The sequence below is a fragment of the Crocodylus porosus genome, unplaced genomic scaffold, assembly GCF_001723895.1.
Source record: "Crocodylus porosus isolate Cpor-Errol unplaced genomic scaffold, CroPor_comp1, whole genome shotgun sequence".
NCBI lineage: Eukaryota > Metazoa > Chordata > Crocodylia > Crocodylidae > Crocodylus > Crocodylus porosus.
The window spans coordinates 21,242,571-21,262,344 of record NW_017728943.1 but is presented as its reverse complement, the minus strand read 5'-3'; the positions used below and the strand labels follow the sequence as shown (position 1 = coordinate 21,262,344).

The following is a 19,774-nucleotide window of genomic DNA, read 5'->3' as shown; positions in this document are numbered from 1 at the left end:
GTGCTCCAGGTGGTGGTGTTTTAATTGGGGCAGCTCTCGGGAGCTGTTCTAATTATAAAGCCCTCAGCATCTCATGTATTTGTCTGACATTTCAAAATGGCGGTGGGATGCTTTAACTAATGCTCTTTAAATTGCCCCCACTGCCATTTTGAAACACAGGGATGCTGAATACACAAGACACTGCAGCATGCTGGAGCGTTCTGGTTAGAAGGCTCCAGCAGACTCGACTGAGTCTGCTCTGATGCATTCTAATCCACATGCTGTGGAACAGTGTAAAAGTGCCTGTCAATTCCACAGTGAGCATTAACGAGGTAGGGGCTGGAGCTAAGAAAAGAGCTACAGCTCTGCTGCAGAGGACAGAGGGTTGGGTTCTGGGGGCAAGAGTTAAAGCTAAATGGGTTGGATTCAGCATGTGACTTGCAAATTCAAGTTAAAGTGTGGGCGTTTGTATTTGCTAGGAATCCCTGAAGATGCAGTGTGAGCAGGACTTCTCAGCACCTCTGTATAATAAGCTCAGTACAGAACCGGTACCCTGGTGTGTATGCTGGGGAATCCAGGTTTGATTAAAAGTCTGTGCTCCAGGAACCCCTGGGGGACCACATCTTAGGGTGAATGATATTACATTATTGGTCAAGAATACTGTAATTTACAGGGCTGATAACAGGTATCAAGAGGAGTTTATAATGCCAGAAGACATATAATTTGTGAGCTTAAATGCAAACAGTTTTAAAACACTTTCTCTTTCGCTTCTGTCCTCTTGGGAAAAAAAATTAACCATGAACATGAAATATTAAAAAAAAAGTTAAAACAAAGTTAACATATCAGATCCCAAGAATTAGATCCCCCCAAAATACTAAGGGAGCTCAGTTGCCTTTTATTACATGGGCATCGTTACATTACAGTGCAAATAAGAAGTAATCTGCTTTTCTGAAAAGCTGGAGTGACCTCTCCAGGTTGCAAAAGCTGGGCAGTGTATATGAAGATACTGAGGGTGGGGAAGACAGTTATATCATGAGCTGGTTTTGTGGTATGAAGAGGACTCATACACATGCTCAGTCTCAGTTTTTCTGTTGTTGTCTCCCTCTCTGTCTTCCAGGAACTTCCAGAAACCAGTAACATCTCTGGTCTGAGCCCCCTTCTGGAGGATCTGGTTGTGCCTAGTTCCCTGAGGCCACCATTTTAGTCCCCCCAAGGAACAGCAGAAAGGGGGAGTGACAAAAATTTATGTTTTCATCCAGCCGGGCCAAAGAGAATGGGGGCCCCACACCCAAAAGAATGAAGACTCGACAGAACAAAGACTCAGTACGTGACAGGAGAGGAGGAGGTGGGAAACCCAGAACTGGAAGAGGAGGAGAGATGTGGGTCAGGACTGAGGTGCATCAGCAACACTGTGTGGTGAACTAAGGATGGGAGTAGTGGGGTGCTTGTGGAGCAAGATTGAGAGGCTTCAGCCAAACTGGAACAAGAATTCCATAGCAAGGAAGAGCTGCAGGACAGGGCTATAGTGATGTGCTTTCTCCTTCCTTAGATGTCAATGCGGAGTGGACGGAAGAAGGAGACTCCTGGGCCCCGAGAAGAGCTGAGGTCACGGGGTCGAGCCTCCCCGGGTGGCATCAGCACCTCCAGCAGTGATGGCAAAGCTGAGAAATCCCGGCAAGCAAACAAGGTAGGAAAAGTGAGTATCATGCCTCAGATACCATAAAGCTTGTCTACACCACAGACTATGGGTTCTTGGCACAGAGGGGCCTGAGTGTGCCCCCTCCACCTATACCCACAGGCATGTTCCAGACTCAGAAGTATGCCAGCGAGGTTGCTTCTGCCCCATTTCCAGTGCCTACTGTGAAGCCCTTGGCTTCAGGTGGACCAAAGAGCAGGTGCTGGTGATGAGCCGCTGCTGTGGAGCAGACATGCCCCTAAGGCTCACCAAAAACTGAGATCAGTTCCTTCCCTTACTCTCAGGATCCCATCAGTTATTGTCCCCCACACCTCCCAGTCCTGTTTTGCAAGAGTGTTTCAGAAAGCATTTTTGGAAATAAAATTGTTGTGTGTACAATGACTGGGAAACTATGTGGCAGCAGGAAACACTGATGGCAGCACTGTTGAACACACCCATTGTTTTGACTAGATGAAGAAGTGATGTGGTTCAGTAAAGAATCATTGCCCATAAAACGGTTTTATTTTGAAATTGCCATTACTATCTGAAATACCCTTGTATTATTTTAGTGTTCGCCAGCTTGTGGCCAGTTATGGAATTGCTGCTGCTAATAGCTGGTGGTTCAGGTATGATCTAATCCAGTAGCATAACTGAAGTGCAGTGACTGTGGCAGCCCCCTGCTGGGCACTGACTTAGTGAGGGAGCAGAAAATAAGAACTGCTACTGGCAGTGCCAGTGACACAGGCAGCTGGAAGTTGCCACTGTCCCCGTGCATTGTTACTGCCCTGGGCACCCGGCTGCTTTGTAAAGCCTGTGATCTAATCTGTCTAATGTCTCGCTTCTGTGTCAGTCTCTGGATTGGACCATGGAAGGTGGGGGAGAAAAGTCATGTGCGACTCACTCTTTTCTTTCTCTTCCTCACAGAAGGGTCGAGTGGAGGACTCCTGCACACCCAAGGGTAGCAAGCAAGGCCGGACAGAGGAGATTTCAGAGAGTGAAGGGGAGGACAGTAGTGCCCCCAAGAAAACCAAAACTGAGGTGAGTCCCTTCCCCCAGTGGCTGTTCCTCATAATACTCCACAGACCCTACCAGAACTTTGTGTAGGACACTGATTGTTTGCCTGGGACTACCTTTGAGTTGTTCTAGTTAAAGGCATAGCGAGGAGGGTGGGGCATTTTCACTTAAGAGTTCTGCTCTCCTGTGCCTCTGATGAGAAGTCTGGGACCTCACCATTTAGAGCAAGAGACTGAGAACTGTGACTCCAGCTTTGGAGTAGGGGCAGTCTTATCACTGTGTGTGCACAGAGCCCCCAGCACACTGGGACCTTGATTCATCTCTGGGGCCTGTAGGCATAAGTGCAATCCAAACAGTAATACTAATACCACTGCACAAGTAGAAAGTGGAGGCACACAGAGAGGCAGTGACTTGCCCTGTGTCACAGAGGAACAGTTGTGGCAGAGCAGGAGGCTGGCTCCAGATCTCCTGAGTCACAGTCCAATATCTCAGCTACGAGCCTATGCTTTCTCTGTAGCAGAAGGATCAAACACATAAGCTGCAGGATGTATTCACATGGCCTGTGTGACATTATCACATTCTCTAGAACCCAGCTTCTACTTCCACTTGCAGACCTGTCCTTCCAAGCATGCCCCATGCAGTGATGTCCATCTGTGCTTACCAACAGCTGCCCAGAACAGGGATTCAGAGGAGTCAGCTTCCCAATTGGTCTGAGTGTTTTGCTCTTTACCCAACAAATGTGATGGGAAGGAACCATATGGGTGCATGTGGGTCCAAGTTACCATGTTTACTAATGATGTAAAACATGGAAGATCTAATTACAAAGACCCTGCTGCTCCAGTAGAGTTCTGTGGCTTCTGAACCAGAGAAAACAGTGAGTGCTAATGGAGGGCTTACAAACTATTTAAAACAGGGGTGGGCAAAATATGGCCTACAGGCCACATCCGGCCCATGGAGGGACTTTGTCCAGCCTGCAGTGGGTCCCTTGGTCCCGCCTGTCACAGATGCCACCCGGCCTGTGGCACATCCCACCACCCCTGAGCACACAGCATGGTTGGGGCAGCTTGGCAGCTGAACTAACTTTCTAGGCAGCCCAGGCAGGAGCAGCTCTTTCCGATTGCTGACGCTGCTGGCCCCAGCCCTGTGGTACTAGCAGGGACCCACGTGCACAGCCCTGACCTTGGCCTTCTCCACATCCATTCTGGACTCAGTCTGGTGGAGTTGACCAGCTGGAACCCGTATTCACAGCTCCAGTGCTGGCCTGCCCCAGACTCACTGCCCATGCTGAGCAGCGGCAGCATCAGCGGTGGCCAGGCAGAAGCTGTTGCTTGGTGGGGGTGGGAAACAGCTTTACCATTTCCAGGCCTTTCTTGCTGCAGCCACCCAGAGCCTGGGCCAGGCTGCCTGCCACTTCTCTGCACTGCCACCACTGTCCTGATGGGTAGCCCAGAGGCAGCGGTGATGGTGGTGGAGAGGAGCCACAGGCTGCCTGGGCCCAGGCTCTGGGCAGCTGCAGCAAGAAGGGCCCAACAGCGGTGATGGGGAGGGGCTGCTTTTCCTGCACGCCAAGCAACAGCTTCTACCTGGCTGCTGCCACTGCCCAGCATGGGTAGGGAGTCCATAGCAGGCGTGCGTGCAGGTACTAGCTGGTCTGCTCCGGCTGGGGTGAGTCCAGGGTGGGTCTGGGGTGGGCTGGGGTTGGGGATATGCCCTGTTGGTGGTGGCAGGGAGGAGCCGCAGGGTCTGTGAGCTCTGGGCTGTTTCAAGGGAGAGGGCAGGAGTGCTGACCATCTCACAGCAGCTCCCCAGAACCACCTATATGGCACGTGGGCACAAATAATTGCCTGCTCCTGATTTAAAAGGATACCACCTAATTCTCATATGCTATTGTCCTCTGAGTCTTGGCTTAGAAAATCAATTCTAAGGCTTTGGATATTACTGTCTTTGCTGTGACAGGATAAATGTAACACCACAGTATTACTAACATTAATTCCCCTATGTGAATTCTTCTATCCAGCATAACAGAAGCCCTTTCTTCATTTACCTTATGTTGTAAGCCTTGAAGTCCAGCCATGACATTTAATTATTGGGGACACAAGCTACTCTATCACTCAGCATTTTATTGCCTGGAATGGGGTTTGGGTGGCAGTGGGGTCCCTGGAGCCAGAACAGGGAGTAGCTACAGGGAGGTAAACTCAGAGGGAATCACTGAAAAGATTCACAAGAACAGGGAACAAGGAGGATTAGAGAAAGGAAGATGAGAAGGAATTGACACAAAAGGAAGAGATAGCATTGACCCAAAGGGGAGCAGGATTCCCTGCCCAGTGGTGAAAGCAGCAATAGAGGTACTGAGCAACTAACAACATAAATAGTTTTTTCCATAAAGGCCACTTTGTCCTCTTTATTTCTATGCAAACCTCCCATTGCTTTCTTGGGATATTCCACCATGCACTGTATGTGCATATGTAGTCCTGAATAATACCTTTATCCAGTGCCCATAACTGATTATGGGTTTCAGCCCTTTCTTCCAAAGACCCCCTGAGAATGGGGGTCACTAACACTGCTAATCTGTGAGCCTCAGTTACATCCTCTGTATGTTGGGCTAATGACACTGACCTTTCTGCAGAATGTGGGGTCAGGACACATCAGCCCTTATTGTCTGTGCTGTATTTTTTGCTGTTCAGATGGAGGTTGCTAGGTTTGTTATTGATACACTTCAAGTAACATTGCCTTCTGTACATGATAAAAGTCTGCTGCTGTTGCGTCTTCTGGGAGATACCCATAGGGACAAGTGAGGAGAAGTGGGTTGGACTGCCCTCAACATTCCTACAAATTTCAAAGAGCAGACTCTGCTGATGATAGGACAGAGCGATCTCCTGTAATGGCTCCAGCAGCACAGGTTGGGAGCTTTAGAGAGCAGATTCTGGAGGCTTATGAGCCTGTGTAATATCTCCCTTCTCCCTTTGCCCAGGAGCTGCCATGTCCACAGTCTCCCTCAGATGTTGACAGCCTTGATGGCCACAGCTTCAATGACGAGATGAGCAGCGACCCCCGGGACATTGACCAGGATAACCGCAGCACCTCACCCAGTGTCTACAGCCCTGGCAGTGTGGAGAATGACTCAGATTCCTCCTCTGTGCTGTCCCAGGGACCATCCCATGCCTACCACCACCCCCCACTCTTCCCCCAGAGCCCCCCAGCTGCCCCTCCTACTGACAGTCTAGGCCGTCCATCTGAGCCAGGCTTTGGCTTAGCAGGTGAGGTCCACCCTCAGCCCCCTGGAGGGAGTTACCACTCTCAACTTGAGACGCAGACTTCCAGGATTTTCCAGGCGCAGGCACCACAGCCTGCTTCTTCTTCTTCCTCCTCCTCTTCTTCCTCTTCCTCTGCCCATGCTCCTCTTTATCCTACTGCCAATGTGGTCCAGGTTGGGGCCAAAGGCACCAATGGAGTGGGAGGCATTCCAGCACCAGGGGCACGTGAACAGAACCTTGGTGCCAAGCACAACCCTCCGCCCACTACACCCATCTCCCTGGCTGCCATGGGAGCAGGGCTGCCTCCTCAGAAAACACCTCCAGCCAACCCCCCAGCTGCACCCCCAGTCTCTGCCCCTTCCTTCCCCCATGTCTCAGCCAACCTGCCTCCCCCGCCAGCCCTGCGCCCACTGAATAACGTGGCTGCCGCCTCCAACTCTCCAGGGATGGTGGGGCAGGCTCTGAGTGGGCACCTCCCATCACCCCATGGCATGGGGCAGGACAAGGCACCAGCCTTGGCCCCTTCACGTTATCCTTATGCACCCCCTTCCAGCTCCTCTGCTCAATATCTCCCGCCTTCCCCTGCCCAGACCCTGCCTAACTACAGTGCTTCCTATGCCCACTCCTTCCCCCTCCCCACTGCTCTCTCTGTCTCCAGCCAGCCTCCCAAGTACACCCAGCCCTCTCTGCCCTCCCAGCCTGTGTGGAGCCAGGGTCCACCACCGTACAGCCGCCCATTGGGCAACACCAGCTCCCATCCTCCTGCCTCCTTTCCTGGCCAGGCCTCCCACCACCAGCAGTCATCACAGCAGCACCACCATGGCCCTGGCAGTGGAGGGGGTGTTTCTCCAGCCACAGCAGCTCCTCCTCAGCCAACAGGAGGTTACCCCCACCCCATGGAGTCAGGCACCCATCACCCTTCACATGCTGCCTATGGGCTGCGCCTCTACCCACCCCACAGCCAGGCCACATACAGTCAGGCTCCTTCAGCTGCTGCTGCCTCCTCCTCCACCCCTGCCCCCTCATCTGCCTCCTCCTCTGCCTCTGCTGCCGCCTCCTCCTCTTCCTCTTCCTCCTCCTCCTCCTCTTCCCAGGGTACATACCAAGGGGTCTGTGCCCACCCACAGGGCCAGAGTCCTGCCACCTACACCTTCCCCCCACCACCCCCACCTTCTCCTGCACATGGGGCTGGACCCCCAGTCACTTCTGCGTCTGCCACTCTCTCCACTGTCATAGCCACCATGGCCTCCTCTTCCTCAGCCCCCTATAAAACAGTATCACCCCCCATACCGCCACCTGCCGTGGCTCCCTATGGGAAGCGGGCAGCCTCACCTGTCCCTACATTCCAGCCCCCACCTGCCTACAAGCCAGGCTCCCCCCCTTCATCCTCTGCTTCATCATTCCATGTGGCCACTCCGCCTGGGTACAGGGTGACCTCTTCTCCCGCAACTAGCAACTACAAGACTCCCTCCCCCACCCCCACCCCCACCCCCACTGCTCCCCCACTGCCTGGAGGCATTGGAGTCCCTGCTGCCCCACTGCCACCACTGCCACTGAGCACTGCACAGATTAAGCAAGAGCCATCGGAGGAGTATGAGCCCCCAGAGAGCCCAGTGCCGCCCACGCGGAGTCCCTCACCAGCCCCCAAAGTGGTGGACATACCAAGTCATGCCAGCCAGTCAGCCAGGTGAGAAGGGAAGAGGGAGACAGAGTAGAGGGTGGGGAGTGGCGGTGGGACATGATAGGAAAAGATGGGGAAACAGGTGGGAAGGACAATTGTATGCCAGGGCTCACCCCCATTGAAGTCAAAGAATGAGACCTCTCCTGAGCGTGAGTGTCTGTGCTGGGCCAGCGTAGCCCGCAGCATAAATAGGAGCAGGCAGCAGGGTACAGCCAGTCCAGTCCCTTCATGCCACACTTTCCTGATGGCCCTTTCCCCTGGCTTGACTGATGGCTGCAATGTGTGGGTGGTATGGCAGTGCCTGCACCAGGTAGGGAAATGTTCCTTGGCCATTTGTAGATTGTTTCATTGCCCCTGGGTGCTGCCACAGTAGCAAGTTGTGGCAGGAGAAAGGTGAAAAATCTCACCCTGGGAAGTGGAATTTAGGCCATGGAGGTAGATAGAAGGGTGAAGAAAGAGGGGTTCTCCTTGGCATAGTTGTGCACATACACCTTCTCACTTGTAGGTGTGTCTCAGGCCCCTGAGCTCTGAATGGAGATTCAGCAGTATCTGTGGCATGCAGTCCAGCACTGCCCTGACTCCTTTTTTGCACCAAAGGTTTACAGGGTGGTGCACACATCCTGCTCCTCAGTTCCTCTCAACCACCTGGCTTAGGGGTGCGCTTCTCTGTCAGTCTGCTCTGCAGCCTGCATTTTGCTCAGAGATCACACACAGCTGCTTTCTTCCATTTTCAGTGTTATCATTGCTTTTTATTGCCTTGTTATCTTCTTTATTATTACTTATTTTACCTCAAAACCTTTTGGGAGTAAAAGAAAAAGGGTGCGACTTGCAGATTAGGTTTGGTGCTCTCAACCCTTCCCTCCTCCCTTACTGTTACTGTTTTTGTCTGTGCCATGCAGCACAGCCATTTGGGGGACCCCTATTTATTTTTCCTTTTCTGGTGACCACCTGTTATTTCTTTCTGTGGAGCTTGTCACCATTTTACAGGAGTAAGAGTTTCCTCCTTTGTTTATGGGGACGCCATCTCCAAACTCTCCTGGGTTTCACAGCCATTTCTCCTGCATCGGGATGGTTCCTACCTCAGACAGTCATTTTCATCTAAACCAGTCCCACATCTCATAGACAGAGAGCATGGAAGCTCCAAATGGTACTACTAGAAAAGGCTACAATCCCAGAGTCAGATTTAGAAACCAAGCCTCCAGCCCAGCCCTGAACATGGTCTGGTGGTGTTTCCTTATGCCAACCTCCTTCCTTGGCATCAGCAAACTTGGTTTGATCTTTGTGCTTGAGACCTCATTTCAGAGGTAGATCCCCAGGCAGGAGCACCTCACAGGTTGGCAGATGTGTCCTGTTCCATTAGAGAATCACTGAGTCACCAACCAGGCCCCCAAGACTTCCCACATCTCAAAGATTTCAGAAGAAGCTTGCAGAGAGCTGGGTACCTCTATGGCTGTGCTGTAGGGCTGTAGTGTGCCTGTTGAACAGGTTGCTGTGTCATCCAGCCCTCCTGCAGAGCCAAGTGTCACCAACATTGAAGTCATAAGAGAAGGGACCTCCATAGGTCATCTAGTCCAACACCCCGCCTGAGACAGGATCATGTCTATAGTATGACCTGGCAAGGAGAAGGCAACCAAGTTTAGATGCTTTGTCTCTCGATTGGACCAGAGCACATCAGCATTACTGGTTGCTTCCCTTGCTGAGAGAGAATTTGCCCAGCTCCTGCCTTCAGATTGTCAGCTAAAATGGAGCTTGTTGTTCCGTGGGAGCCCTTGGTAACTTCTTGAAGGTCCCTGGTCCCAAGAGGCGCTTCACCATCCTGATGCTCCAGGTTTTTATATCCCAGCTAACACACAGGTAGTTGGCACCGCTTGTAGAGGTTGTCTCCTCCACATCTACTTCTGACTCTGTCTCATGAACATGGATGTCTTTGCCCCTGCCTGTCGCCACATTAAGCCACCCAAGGGAAAAACAGCCATTATGACAGTTGACTGGCTGGCCATTGGCAGCAGGGATAGGTCCCTACCTTTCTAGAATATCCCTGTTGGCCTTCGAACTTTGGATGACTCAAGACCCCAAGCACTGGACTGTTTGTCTGCTATCCTGATTCTCCTCATTGCCCTCAAAGCTGGACCTGGGCTGCTGTCCTCCCTCCTTTCCATCACTGCATGCAGCCCCATGTGTCATCTTCTTCACTGGGTTTATGGTTTCTTGTGGGGGATGCTGGCAGTTGATGAGATCAGTTGTGAGGGAGCTCAGTATTTTGTCAGAAGACCTAGTTGAACCTTCCTTTCATACCTTGTTTGATGTCTTGCCCCATCCTGAGCTGTGTCAGGTTGTACTGGTCCTGGAAAGTTTGCCCAATTTGTGTGGCAAATTTTGGTGTCAGGGCTCCCTACTGAAAAGAGGGTGGACAGAAAGTATTGAGTCCTTCTGTCGGGGGTAGAATTTTTCTGTTCCCTCACTGTGTCATCTTCACAAGTTGTAGTGGTGGCTAAAGAGAGGGCAGGCCTATACAAGTCAGTTCCTAAAAAGAAAACGCTCCCAGACATTGGACCTCTTCCACAAACAGTCGCTCCTTTACAAGTGTATAATTTAGAATAACTAAATAACAAATTCTGCTAGCCCTGTCTTTGAGCATATTGCATCTGTAGCCAAGGATCTTCCCACAGAATGTGTGGACTTCATTTTTCTCTCTGATACCAGAGGAGCAGTGGGTTGGTAAAATAGTACCTAGGCTGCGTTAGGAAGTAAGTATGACTTCTTAGTCTGTGGCCAGCACATGAGAGGGTTGTATGGGCTGCAGGGTTTTGGGGTCCCTTGAGGTCCCAACAGCTGTGGAGGATCTCCTTTTTGAAGGGCCAGTACTTTTCTCATCTAAAACTGACCAAGTCTTAGTCTGCCACAAGGATTCACAGGCTGTGTCCTTTGGACTTCATGTTTCTATACGTCAGCACAACAATCAGTACCAGCTATACTCCTGCAACTTTTAACCAACTGTGATGGTCAGAGCCAAGGCAAGAAGGCATTATGCTTCCATAAGGACAGATCCTCAACTTTTTGTTCTTACCATCTTCCACTGTGACTCTTTCAGCAGGCAGGAAGTTTGATGATGGAATCAAGGGATCCTCCCTTGCAGAAACTTTTGGCCTGTTTTTATCTAATTTGGGCCCAGATAACATTGGATCTTAGGGTTCTGGACAGTGGCTCATGATGATACTACATAATTCCACATGTTCTCTACAGCAAACCCTCCTTTCTCCCTCCTGCTTCAGGGGCTCTTCTCATGAATCCTTGTTGGCATTGGAAGCATGAGAAAAAGATATCCGCATGCTTGAGGGAAGGGGTTTTACAGTGGACATTTCCTTGTCCTGAAGAGAAAGGGTTGATGGCATCCCATCCTGGCAGTTCATTCGGGTCATCTGTAGGTGTGACAGGTGCGTCTCTTTGGGGTCTCTCCACTAGTGGCCCCGCCCACCTGTTATGGGCCAACTGCCCGCCTTCTCACCTGCCACACCTCATTGTTGCTTGCTTAATTAGACGATGTTAATTAAGCAGAAGGCGGCCCATTTTCTGCCCCAATGCCAGGGGGCGCTGTCTGCAGCTCCTTTCCTCCCCTTACACCGCAGCCCAAGCCTTGCTGATGTACCGGACGTTGTTCAGTCAGTCTTGCTCTCTCTGCGCCCTGTGACTTTCTGTAGCCTTGTCTTACACTGCCCTTCTGGGCTCATCAGTCGTCACCCCCTCTGCTCTGGGGCTTCTCTCAGCCTCGGGCTCAGGTGGCTGTAGCCATGCCTGGCCCCTTCTTTGGTCCCGGGGTCAGTGTACCCCAAAATGCTGCGCCCTCTCTGGTGCTGGGGTCAGTGCACCCCAAATGATGCACCCTCTCTGGCGCCAGGGTCAGTGTACCCAAACACTGTGCCCTTTCTGGCACCAGGGTCAGTGTACCCCAAATGCTGCACCTTCTCTGGCACTGGGGTCAGAGCACCCCAAATGATGTGCCCTGTCTGGCGCTGGGGTCAGTGAACCCCAAATGCTGCGCCGTCTCTGGTGCTGGGATCCCCACGGTACCGTGGAGCCCCTATGAGGCCTCCTGCAACCCTTAATAGCCTCACCCAGTCCTCTGGTCTAAACAGCGAACACAAAAACACAAGCCCCTGGGCTATAACATAAAATCTATGCCGTCCGGCTAAACAACATTCAGCCCCTACCAGGGAATTCTCCACCCCATAACAGCAATCAGGAGGTGCTCTTGCAGTCAGGCTTCTCCTCGGTGTTTGCTCTGGCAGAGCTCCTTCTTCCTTGACTGCCGGTGGGGGAACTCCTTGCCTGGCCTCTGCCTGGGGTTATATGGGAGCCAGGCCCTGCCCCTTCCGGTCAGCTGACTTCTATTGGTTACCCTGGCAACCCGCAGCTGGATTCCTTACTGATCGCTCCAAAGTAGCAGGCACCTCAGTGCCCTGCTGCAGTAGGTTACAACTTAAGATGGTGACACTAGCACCTGTCATCCTCTGCTTGCACCAGGGGGACTGGCTGGCATCCCACAACTCGTGGGATACCTAATTCCACATTTTCTGAAGACCTTAGCACACTCCCTGGGGTTTGTAGGGGCACAGGATCACTTCCAACACAGGTACTCCCATTTGGACTTTCAATGAGTTCAGGGGTTTTATCCAAGAGGGTTTCAGTGGTAGCAGCACACCGCCAGAAGCAATGGATCACACTCTTCCCCTGTTTGGCTGATAGAAGGGGCCTCCACAGAGTACATGTCAGTGAATCTTCATGCAACAGCCAATCTATTTCACACCTAGGGCCTGAGAAACAGCCTGCTAAAATTATAGAATCATAGAAAATGAGGGTTGGAAGGGACCTCAGGAGGTCATCTAATCCAGCCCCCTGCTCAAAGCAAGGCCATCCCCAGCTATATCATTCTAGCCCAGGCTTTGTCTAGCCAGGTCTTAAAAACTTATATGGATGGAGAGTCCGTAGGGTCTCTGGGTAGCCTGTTCCAGTGCTTTACTATCCTCCTAATGAGAAAGCTTTTCTTAATATCTAACCTAAATTTCCCTTGCTTCAACTTGAATGTACAGTGTGGATACTGTTAAGACAGAGAAGTCTGTTCAAAAGCCAGGACACTGAGGAACACTGTCATCTGTACTGAAATTGTGTGTGTGTGTGTGTGTGGGGCTGGACATCTTGAATAACTCCAGTGACTGGTAAGTAACTTTGTTTTCCCAAGTGTGTGGTGCATAGCTGCCCTCTACATCCCTCACTGCTCCAGATTTCCATCACACTCTGTCCCTTACACATTATGTTTCCTAGGTGGACTCAGCCCTCTGGATTTCTCTGCTGCTCCGTCTCTCTTGTTCTGACACTCATGCTTCAGTTCTTATCCTCAGGTTTAACAAGCATCTAGACCGTGGCTTCAACTCTTGCTCTCGCACAGACCTGTATTTTGTGCCCCTGGATGGCTCCAAGCTGGCCAAGAAACGAGCAGACCTAGTGGAGAAGGTCCGCAGGGAGGCAGAGCAGAAGGCTCGGGAAGAGAAGGAACGGGAGAGGGAACGTGAAAGGGAGAAGGAGAGAGAGCGAGAGAAGGAGAGAGAGCTGGAGCGAAGTGTGGTAGGTGTCACCGTGTTCCTGCTGGGAAGAGAATGGGGCATTGCAGGAGCCAATGCTGGAGGATCAGAGTGCTTCCTGCTGGGGGTAGAACTGGCTGGGCTTTGACACTGAGAAGCTTCTCTCTGCTCTTTTGCAGAAGATGGCACAGGAGGGGCGTCCAGTGGAATGTTCGTCTCTGGGGCCCGTTCCTCACCGTCCATCCTTTGAGCAGGGCAGTGCTGTGGCTACTGTCCCACCATACCTGGGTCCTGACACACCAGCTTTGCGCACCCTAAGTGAATACGCCCGGCCCCATGTCATGTCCCCCAGCAACCGCAATCACCCCTTCTATGTGCCGCTGGGTGCAGTTGACCCAGGTCTACTGGGCTATAATGTGCCAGCTATCTACAGCAGTGACCCAGCCACACGGGAGCGGGAGCTGCGGGAACGAGAAGCCCGTGAGCGAGACCTGAGGGATCGGGACCTGCGTGAGCGCCTCAAGCCTGGGTTCGAAGTCAAGCCAGCTGAGCTGGATCAGCTCCATGCTGTTCCTGCTGCTGCCATGGATCCCTTCCCACGCCATGGGGGGCTGGCTCTCCAGGCAGCCCCTGGCCTGCATCCCACTTTTCCCTTCCACCCAGGGCTGGGTCACCTGGAGCGGGAACGGCTGGCACTAGCAGCTGGCCCAACCCTGCGTCCTGACATGTCATACGCTGAGCGACTGGCAGCTGAAAGGCAGCATGCGGAGCGGGTTGCTGCTCTGAGCAACGACCCTCTGGCCCGGCTGCAGATGCTCAATGTGACACCCCATCATCACCAACACTCGCACATCCACTCCCACCTCCATCTGCACCAGCAGGATGCCATCCATGCAGGTGAGGGATGTGTGGGGACACAGAATAGGGGATCCCTCATTCTTTGTTTACTTGTCATAGTCTCTTTCTCTTCTGAATATCTGAACGGCTGTCACAAAGAAGATGGATAGCAGCTTTTCTCTCTTGTTTCAGGGAATAGGGTACGGCATAGCAATGTCTTGGTATTGCAGCAAAGTAGGTTTCTTCACTCCCTGGGGGAGCTGTGGAATATCCATCACAGGAATTTTTCAAAAAGAGGTTGGATAAGTTTTGGTCAGGAGTGATACAAGAGTAGCAATACCTGGAGCGTGCTGCAAAGAGCAACATCTGAAAATAGTTTCATAGTTGGTAGGGTCAGAAGGGACCTAAGCAGGTCGTCAAGTCTGACCCCCTACCATGGGCAGGAAAGGATGCTGGGGTCAAACAACCCTGGCTAGTTGATTGCCTAGCCTCCTTTTGAAGATCCCCAGGGTAGGGGCGAGCACCACTTCCCTAGGAAGTTGGTTCCAGCTCCTAGCCACCCTGACTGTGACGTAGCGCCTTCTGATGTCTAGCCTGAACCTAGTCTCAGTCAGTTTATGGCCATTATTCCTTGTAACTCCCGGTAGTGCTCAGGGGACCAGAGACTCTCCCATTGCCTGCTGTTTTCCCTTCGCCAGTTTGTAGGTGGCCACCAGATCCCCTCTCAGCCTTCTTTTGTGTAGGCTGAACAGGTTCAGGTCCCTTAGCCTCTCCTCATAGGGCCTACCCTGTTGCCCCAATCATGCAGGTGGCCCTCCTCTGGACCCTCTCGATGTTGTCCACATCCCTCCTGGAGTGCAGCGCCCAGAACTGGACGCAGTACTCCAACTGCGGCCTGACCAGTGTCACATAGAGGGGGAGGATCACCTCCTTGGACATGCTTGTGATGCATCTATGGATGCATGACAAGGTGTGGCTCATCTAAGAGACTTCCCCATACACATCAGAAACTGGAGAGGACAGTGCTCCCCAGAGCTCCACAGTCAGCTTGGTTATGAAACAAAAGGTTACAACAAGTTGATGGAAGGGATGGGATGACAGAAAGCGGGGTTTGGGCTTTCCAGTGAGGGTGAGTCACATGGAGTTGTGTTGGCAATCCCCAGATTGCTGAATGGAATAGAGGGTGTTTGGTTTTCCCATGCTTCTGGACTTTTCTGGTTGCCACACAGGGCTGGGAAAGGGTTTTTTTCCTTTCCTGATAGGCATTGGAGTTTTTTTCATCTTCTTCAGAAGCGTTAGGTGTTGACTGCAGCCAGAGCTAGGGATTTTGACTGGGGTGTGCCAGCACTCCTGCTGGAGCCTAAAGAAACCCTGGAGGTTCCTGGTTAGAGGTCTTGCTTCTCTGCTCAGGATAAGACTGATTGCCGCATTTGGGATCAGGAAGGGATTATACCCCATGATCAGGTTGGTATGGACTGTGGGGAATTTTGCCTTTATGTATAGCAGGGAGCATGACCCGCTTCCTTGAATCTTTCAAGTGTATTTTAACAAGCTATTTCCTGTTGCTGAAGTGACAGGACACTGACCATGTCCTCAACCCCCTGTTTTACTTGTGGCACGTTAGGATTTTCTTGAAGGTTTTGGGTACTATGCCTGGTAGTTGTAGGTGAGGGTTGCTCATGCATTTTTAATAGTAAGTTAGACCAGGGGTGCCAGTTTACCCTGCCTCCCTGGCTGGATCCAGTTGCAGGGCTCCTCTCAGGCTGGATATGGGAGTAGTGGTGGCTGCAGAGGTTAACGCAGTCATTGCTCACCTCCTGCCACTTAACACGTTACTTGCAGGCCTCTGTGTCCCATTTTTTGGTGGCAGACCCTGCCCCTCATTGGCCCCACCTCTAATTTCTGATTCCTTTATAAGTGCTGTGGGCCACATGGCTTGACTCCATGGGCCACAAGTTTGACAGCCCTGGCTTACAAAAACACTTGTCGTAGGGTGGATTAGATAGGGATGATCCTGCCCTGGAGCAGGGGTTTGAACTAGGTGACCTCCTGAGGTCCCTTCAAACCCAACTTTGGTGTTACTTTATGATTCTGCACCAGAAGATTCAGATGCTTCTGAGAGCAGGTTCTAGCCCTCAGATCACCTGTAGAGGCCTTCTTATCTACACATAGCTGTTCTGCCCTTCCCCAGGCATTCCAGGCTCTGAGAACCATGCTTGCTCTAGGCCTAGGATAGGATCAGCTCACCTGTTTCCGTGTGCATGAACATCACAGCTGCACTGGCTCCATTGGCTGTCCTAATGCAGCCCCACAGCACTCAGCAGAAGCTCTGGGCACTGACTGTGTTAAATGTGAACCTGTGTAATCACTGGATCTGTGTTGACCCAGCCAACACGAAGGCTGTGCTCAGATAGCCCTGTCTCTGCTCAATTTCTCTGCCTTCTACAGAATAAAACTGATTAGCCAAAACCTGGCTGGATCTGTCCAGCCATCCACCGTCCAGTGTCACAAGACCTCCTTCAAATATTTGCTTTTAAATTTACAGTATAGAACCACTTCTTGTTGTAATATCTTTAAGTTTTGGACTTGTGGGTCTTCAACATCTGAAAAACGTAAGCCAGAGCTCCACAGCCAGCTTGGTTATGAAACAACCATTTCATTACGTGTGTTCACAGACTAGCCAATATGTGACCAAGACTAGCCAATAATGTAACCAAGAATGGCTGCCAAAGCTGGGACCATATAAACCCACATACACACAGAATCATATATGCCCTGATAACTAGTATCCAGTGCTGAGGGGAATGGAGGGGTCCTAGCAGCAATAGACACAGAAACACCCTAGCCCATAGAAATTCCTGCTCTGCTCAACTGCAGGTGGTTTATAATGTGTGAGGCACTGGGAGTAGAGTATATTTCACCAATCGGGCTACACAGAAGTACCTGAAGAGAAGTCCTCCCTACTGCACTTCCCTCCAGCATCTAGCACCCTCTATTCATTTATCCATGTTCCAAATTACATGTTCACAGACTAGCCAGTACTTTCAAACATGGAGCCTAAGGCTAAGCCTCTAAATTGTATGTTGTGTGTTAGCCACCCAAAATAGAGGCCCTCAAAGTGAAAGGTAATTTAAAAAGTATCCCTTCTGGTGCATGATCCTTATGTTGTGCAAGAAGCAAGATTTGTTTGACCATATCTTTTACTGGCTGAACTACATAGTTTGGAGAGATATTAGATGAACCATTGGGCACAAAATGTTCTTTAGGTCCAGGAAAGAAGCAGATACAGCCTAAGTTAAATACCTGAGTGAGCGGTTATCTTTGCTTACATCTCATTATGTAAGTGAGAGTTGTCACTTAAGAAGGAAAGTGGGCACTGAACCTGTGGAGCAATGAGAATTTAACTATGTAATTACTGACTGAGTAAAGACTAGTTGAGATAGCTATACCTAATTCTGTAAAAAGCATAAAGCCATTCAAAAGGAAATAGGGCTGTTATTGCTTGTGGAATACAGAGAGGTTAGCACAGGGAGTAGGTAGAGTAATTGTAATGAGTCATGAAACCATTGTCTGTGTTAATTCTTTGTTTTTCAGTGTCCAGCAAAGCTACGAATTTTTGTTCCTAGGACCTACTTCTGCATGCAATAAACTACAATACCTGCATCCACATCCAGCTTTCGGGAGATGTGCCTGGCACTTTGGAACATAGGAAGTGCCAAAATGTTGAGATATATAGTTGCAGCTAAGGGGCATGTATACATGGACAGGCAGAACCAGTTTACACAAACCTGGCTGTATAGTGAGGACACAAAGAACAAGTTCAGAAATTAATGATACTAAAATTGAATAACTGCATCACCTAATCTTGAAATGGATCTGTCCCTGATACAGAGCTGTGTTCTGTCAGTCTGTATGGCTGGTTGTCTTATAGTCTTCCCTTTTGTTTCTTTCTGTTTTTCCCTACTTTGCTTCTGAGGTAACACAACCCAGTAACCAGTTGGTATTTTTTGTCACCAGCCTCAGCCTCTGTTCACCCCCTTATTGACCCACTGGCATCAGGGTCACATCTCACTCGGATACCGTACCCAGCTGGTACCATCCCCAACCCACTTCTTCCTCACCCCCTCCATGAGAATGAAGTGCTGCGCCATCAGCTTTTTGGTAAGAACACCAGTGGCACCTGTGAGCCACATGTGAAGGGCACTGACACCGCAAAAGGGTAGAAATTAGATAACAGGGAAGGCTGCAGGTTCAAATGGAGGTGCATAAACAGAGTTGTGCAATGTTGCAGGGCAGGGACTAGAAAATCAGGAGGCCAGCATGTCAGAATTGAGGGGCATTGACAGAGCTTTGACAGGGAGCCCAAGTGTGGAATAGACATGGGTGGATTAGGTGTGGGTTGTGCTGGGTCATGATGACAGAATCAGGGGAGAATGGGTAAGAATGGGTCTGGTAGGCTGACTTGATCTGCTCTTTCTCCCTGAATGCAGCTGCCCCCTACAGGGACCTGCCAGGATCTCTCTCTGCTCCCATGTCAGCAGCTCATCAACTCCAGGCCATGCACGCACAGTCGGCAGAGCTGCAGCGTTTGGCTTTGGAGCAGCAGCAGTGGCTCCATGCCCATCACCCTTTGCATGGAGTGCCGCTTCCTACACAGGAGGATTATTACAGGTAAAAAGAGGCCACAGCCTTTCAGGGTTAGGTAAATGGGATGCTTAACTTTCACCTCTTGGGCACCAGTTCAAATCTAGCTGAAGAATGGGAGAGCTGGTACAGTCAAGGAATGGGAGGGGCAGTTCTTTGCTTTGGGGCAGTGGCTGTAGTCTGAACTGAGCTCTGAGAGCACACAGAGTTCACTCCTAGGTTGCAAGGTCTAGGTCAAATATGTTCACTTATAGGTCACAAGTTCCATTGTAGGCCCATGATAATAACTGGATGCTATTCACATATGACAAGTATTGATTGGCCTTCGGGCAAAATGAGTATGTTGGGTCTTGGCTCTGTTCCTAAGAAGACAAACATATTGGGACTAACTCTCACTGATTCCCTTGTGGGTTAAGGACTGAAAGGGTCACAGAGATTGAACTCTTCTCTGCAAGGACCCTTCCCTAGGCAGCAGCACTGGGAAGGGTACACTGACAGGGAAGAAGCATCTGTGATTTGCAGAGAGACAAGATTTTACTTTCCTAAGAATTTCAAAGAATTCAGTTTTGAGCCAGTATCTTCACCGGGGGACAGATTCATTTTTACTAAAAGACTCAATACAATTTGCTTTATTAAACTTGTGTTCTTTTTTCTTCTCTCTCTCTCTCTCTGCCTCTTGTCCTCTGTGCTCCTTTTCTTTCACCTTTGCCAGTCACCTGAAGAAAGAAAGTGACAAACCCCTTTAAATGAAACCCAACCCTTGCAATGACATCATCACATCTCCCTCTCCAGAGAGAAACAATCAATCAACCAAATCTTGGGAGAGGGGAAGCTGCAGAGTGATGGGCCTGTTCAGCACAGTGAAAAAGAAGGAAGGATGGAAAGAACAAGATGACCATCGAGGGAGCAGAGAGGAGGGGAGAGAAGTGGGGAGGGAGTGAGATGCCTAAAAAATGTTTGGAACCTTGGCATGACTTCAAGAGGGGCACTGAGAAAGACAAAGTTAATGTGACAAAGAGCTTGAAGTACAAGGAATTGTGGGGATTCAAAATGGCTGCTGTTCCAGAATCTCTTTTGAGAGAGTGGTTGTACCTAATAAAAAAAAACAAAAGTA

General features: G+C 50.6%; 1 protein-coding gene and 1 long non-coding RNA gene across 7 annotated transcripts in view; one reads left to right on the top strand and one right to left on the bottom strand.

Moving 5' to 3' along the window:
- LOC109319383 overlaps nt 1–19,366 on the bottom strand; it is a 27,706-nt gene extending 8,340 nt beyond the window's left edge. The window contains exons 1-2 of the long non-coding RNA XR_002103496.1: nt 19,037–19,366; nt 4,763–4,770 (exon numbers count right to left, since the gene is read on the bottom strand). This is a non-coding gene — a long non-coding RNA (uncharacterized LOC109319383). The remainder of the gene's footprint in view (nt 1–4,762; nt 4,771–19,036) is intronic.
- ATN1 (atrophin 1) lies at nt 1,097–19,774 on the top strand. Of its 6 annotated transcripts, none has more exons than XM_019548890.1 (9): nt 1,097–1,302; nt 1,529–1,666; nt 2,579–2,692; nt 5,640–7,609; nt 13,000–13,222; nt 13,359–14,076; nt 18,034–18,177; nt 18,507–18,687; nt 19,453–19,774. In XM_019548890.1, the coding sequence occupies exons 1-9, from the start codon at nt 1,225–1,227 to the stop codon at nt 19,553–19,555; spliced, it is 3,669 nt and encodes a 1,222-aa protein (XP_019404435.1). In that variant the 5' UTR covers nt 1,097–1,224; the 3' UTR covers nt 19,556–19,774. The 6 variants fall into 6 exon arrangements, with proteins under 6 accessions (XP_019404435.1, XP_019404436.1, XP_019404434.1 ...); XM_019548891.1 differs by having other exon boundaries at nt 19,373–19,774; XM_019548889.1 differs by having other exon boundaries at nt 1,529–1,675.

Excerpts from the sequence above, each read along its gene's own strand:
- ATN1 (XM_019548886.1), top strand. The coding sequence starts at position 1,225 with ATGTTTTCATCCAGCCGGGCCAAAGAGAATGGGGGCCCCACACCCAAA. Across the intron at positions 13,223-13,358 it reads GAGAGCTGGAGCGAAGTGTG|AAGATGGCACAGGAGGGGCG; the intron begins GTAGGTGTCACC and ends GCTCTTTTGCAG. Across the intron at positions 18,688-19,452 it reads ACACAGGAGGATTATTACAG|AGAGAAACAATCAATCAACC; the intron begins GTAAAAAGAGGC and ends CTCCCTCTCCAG.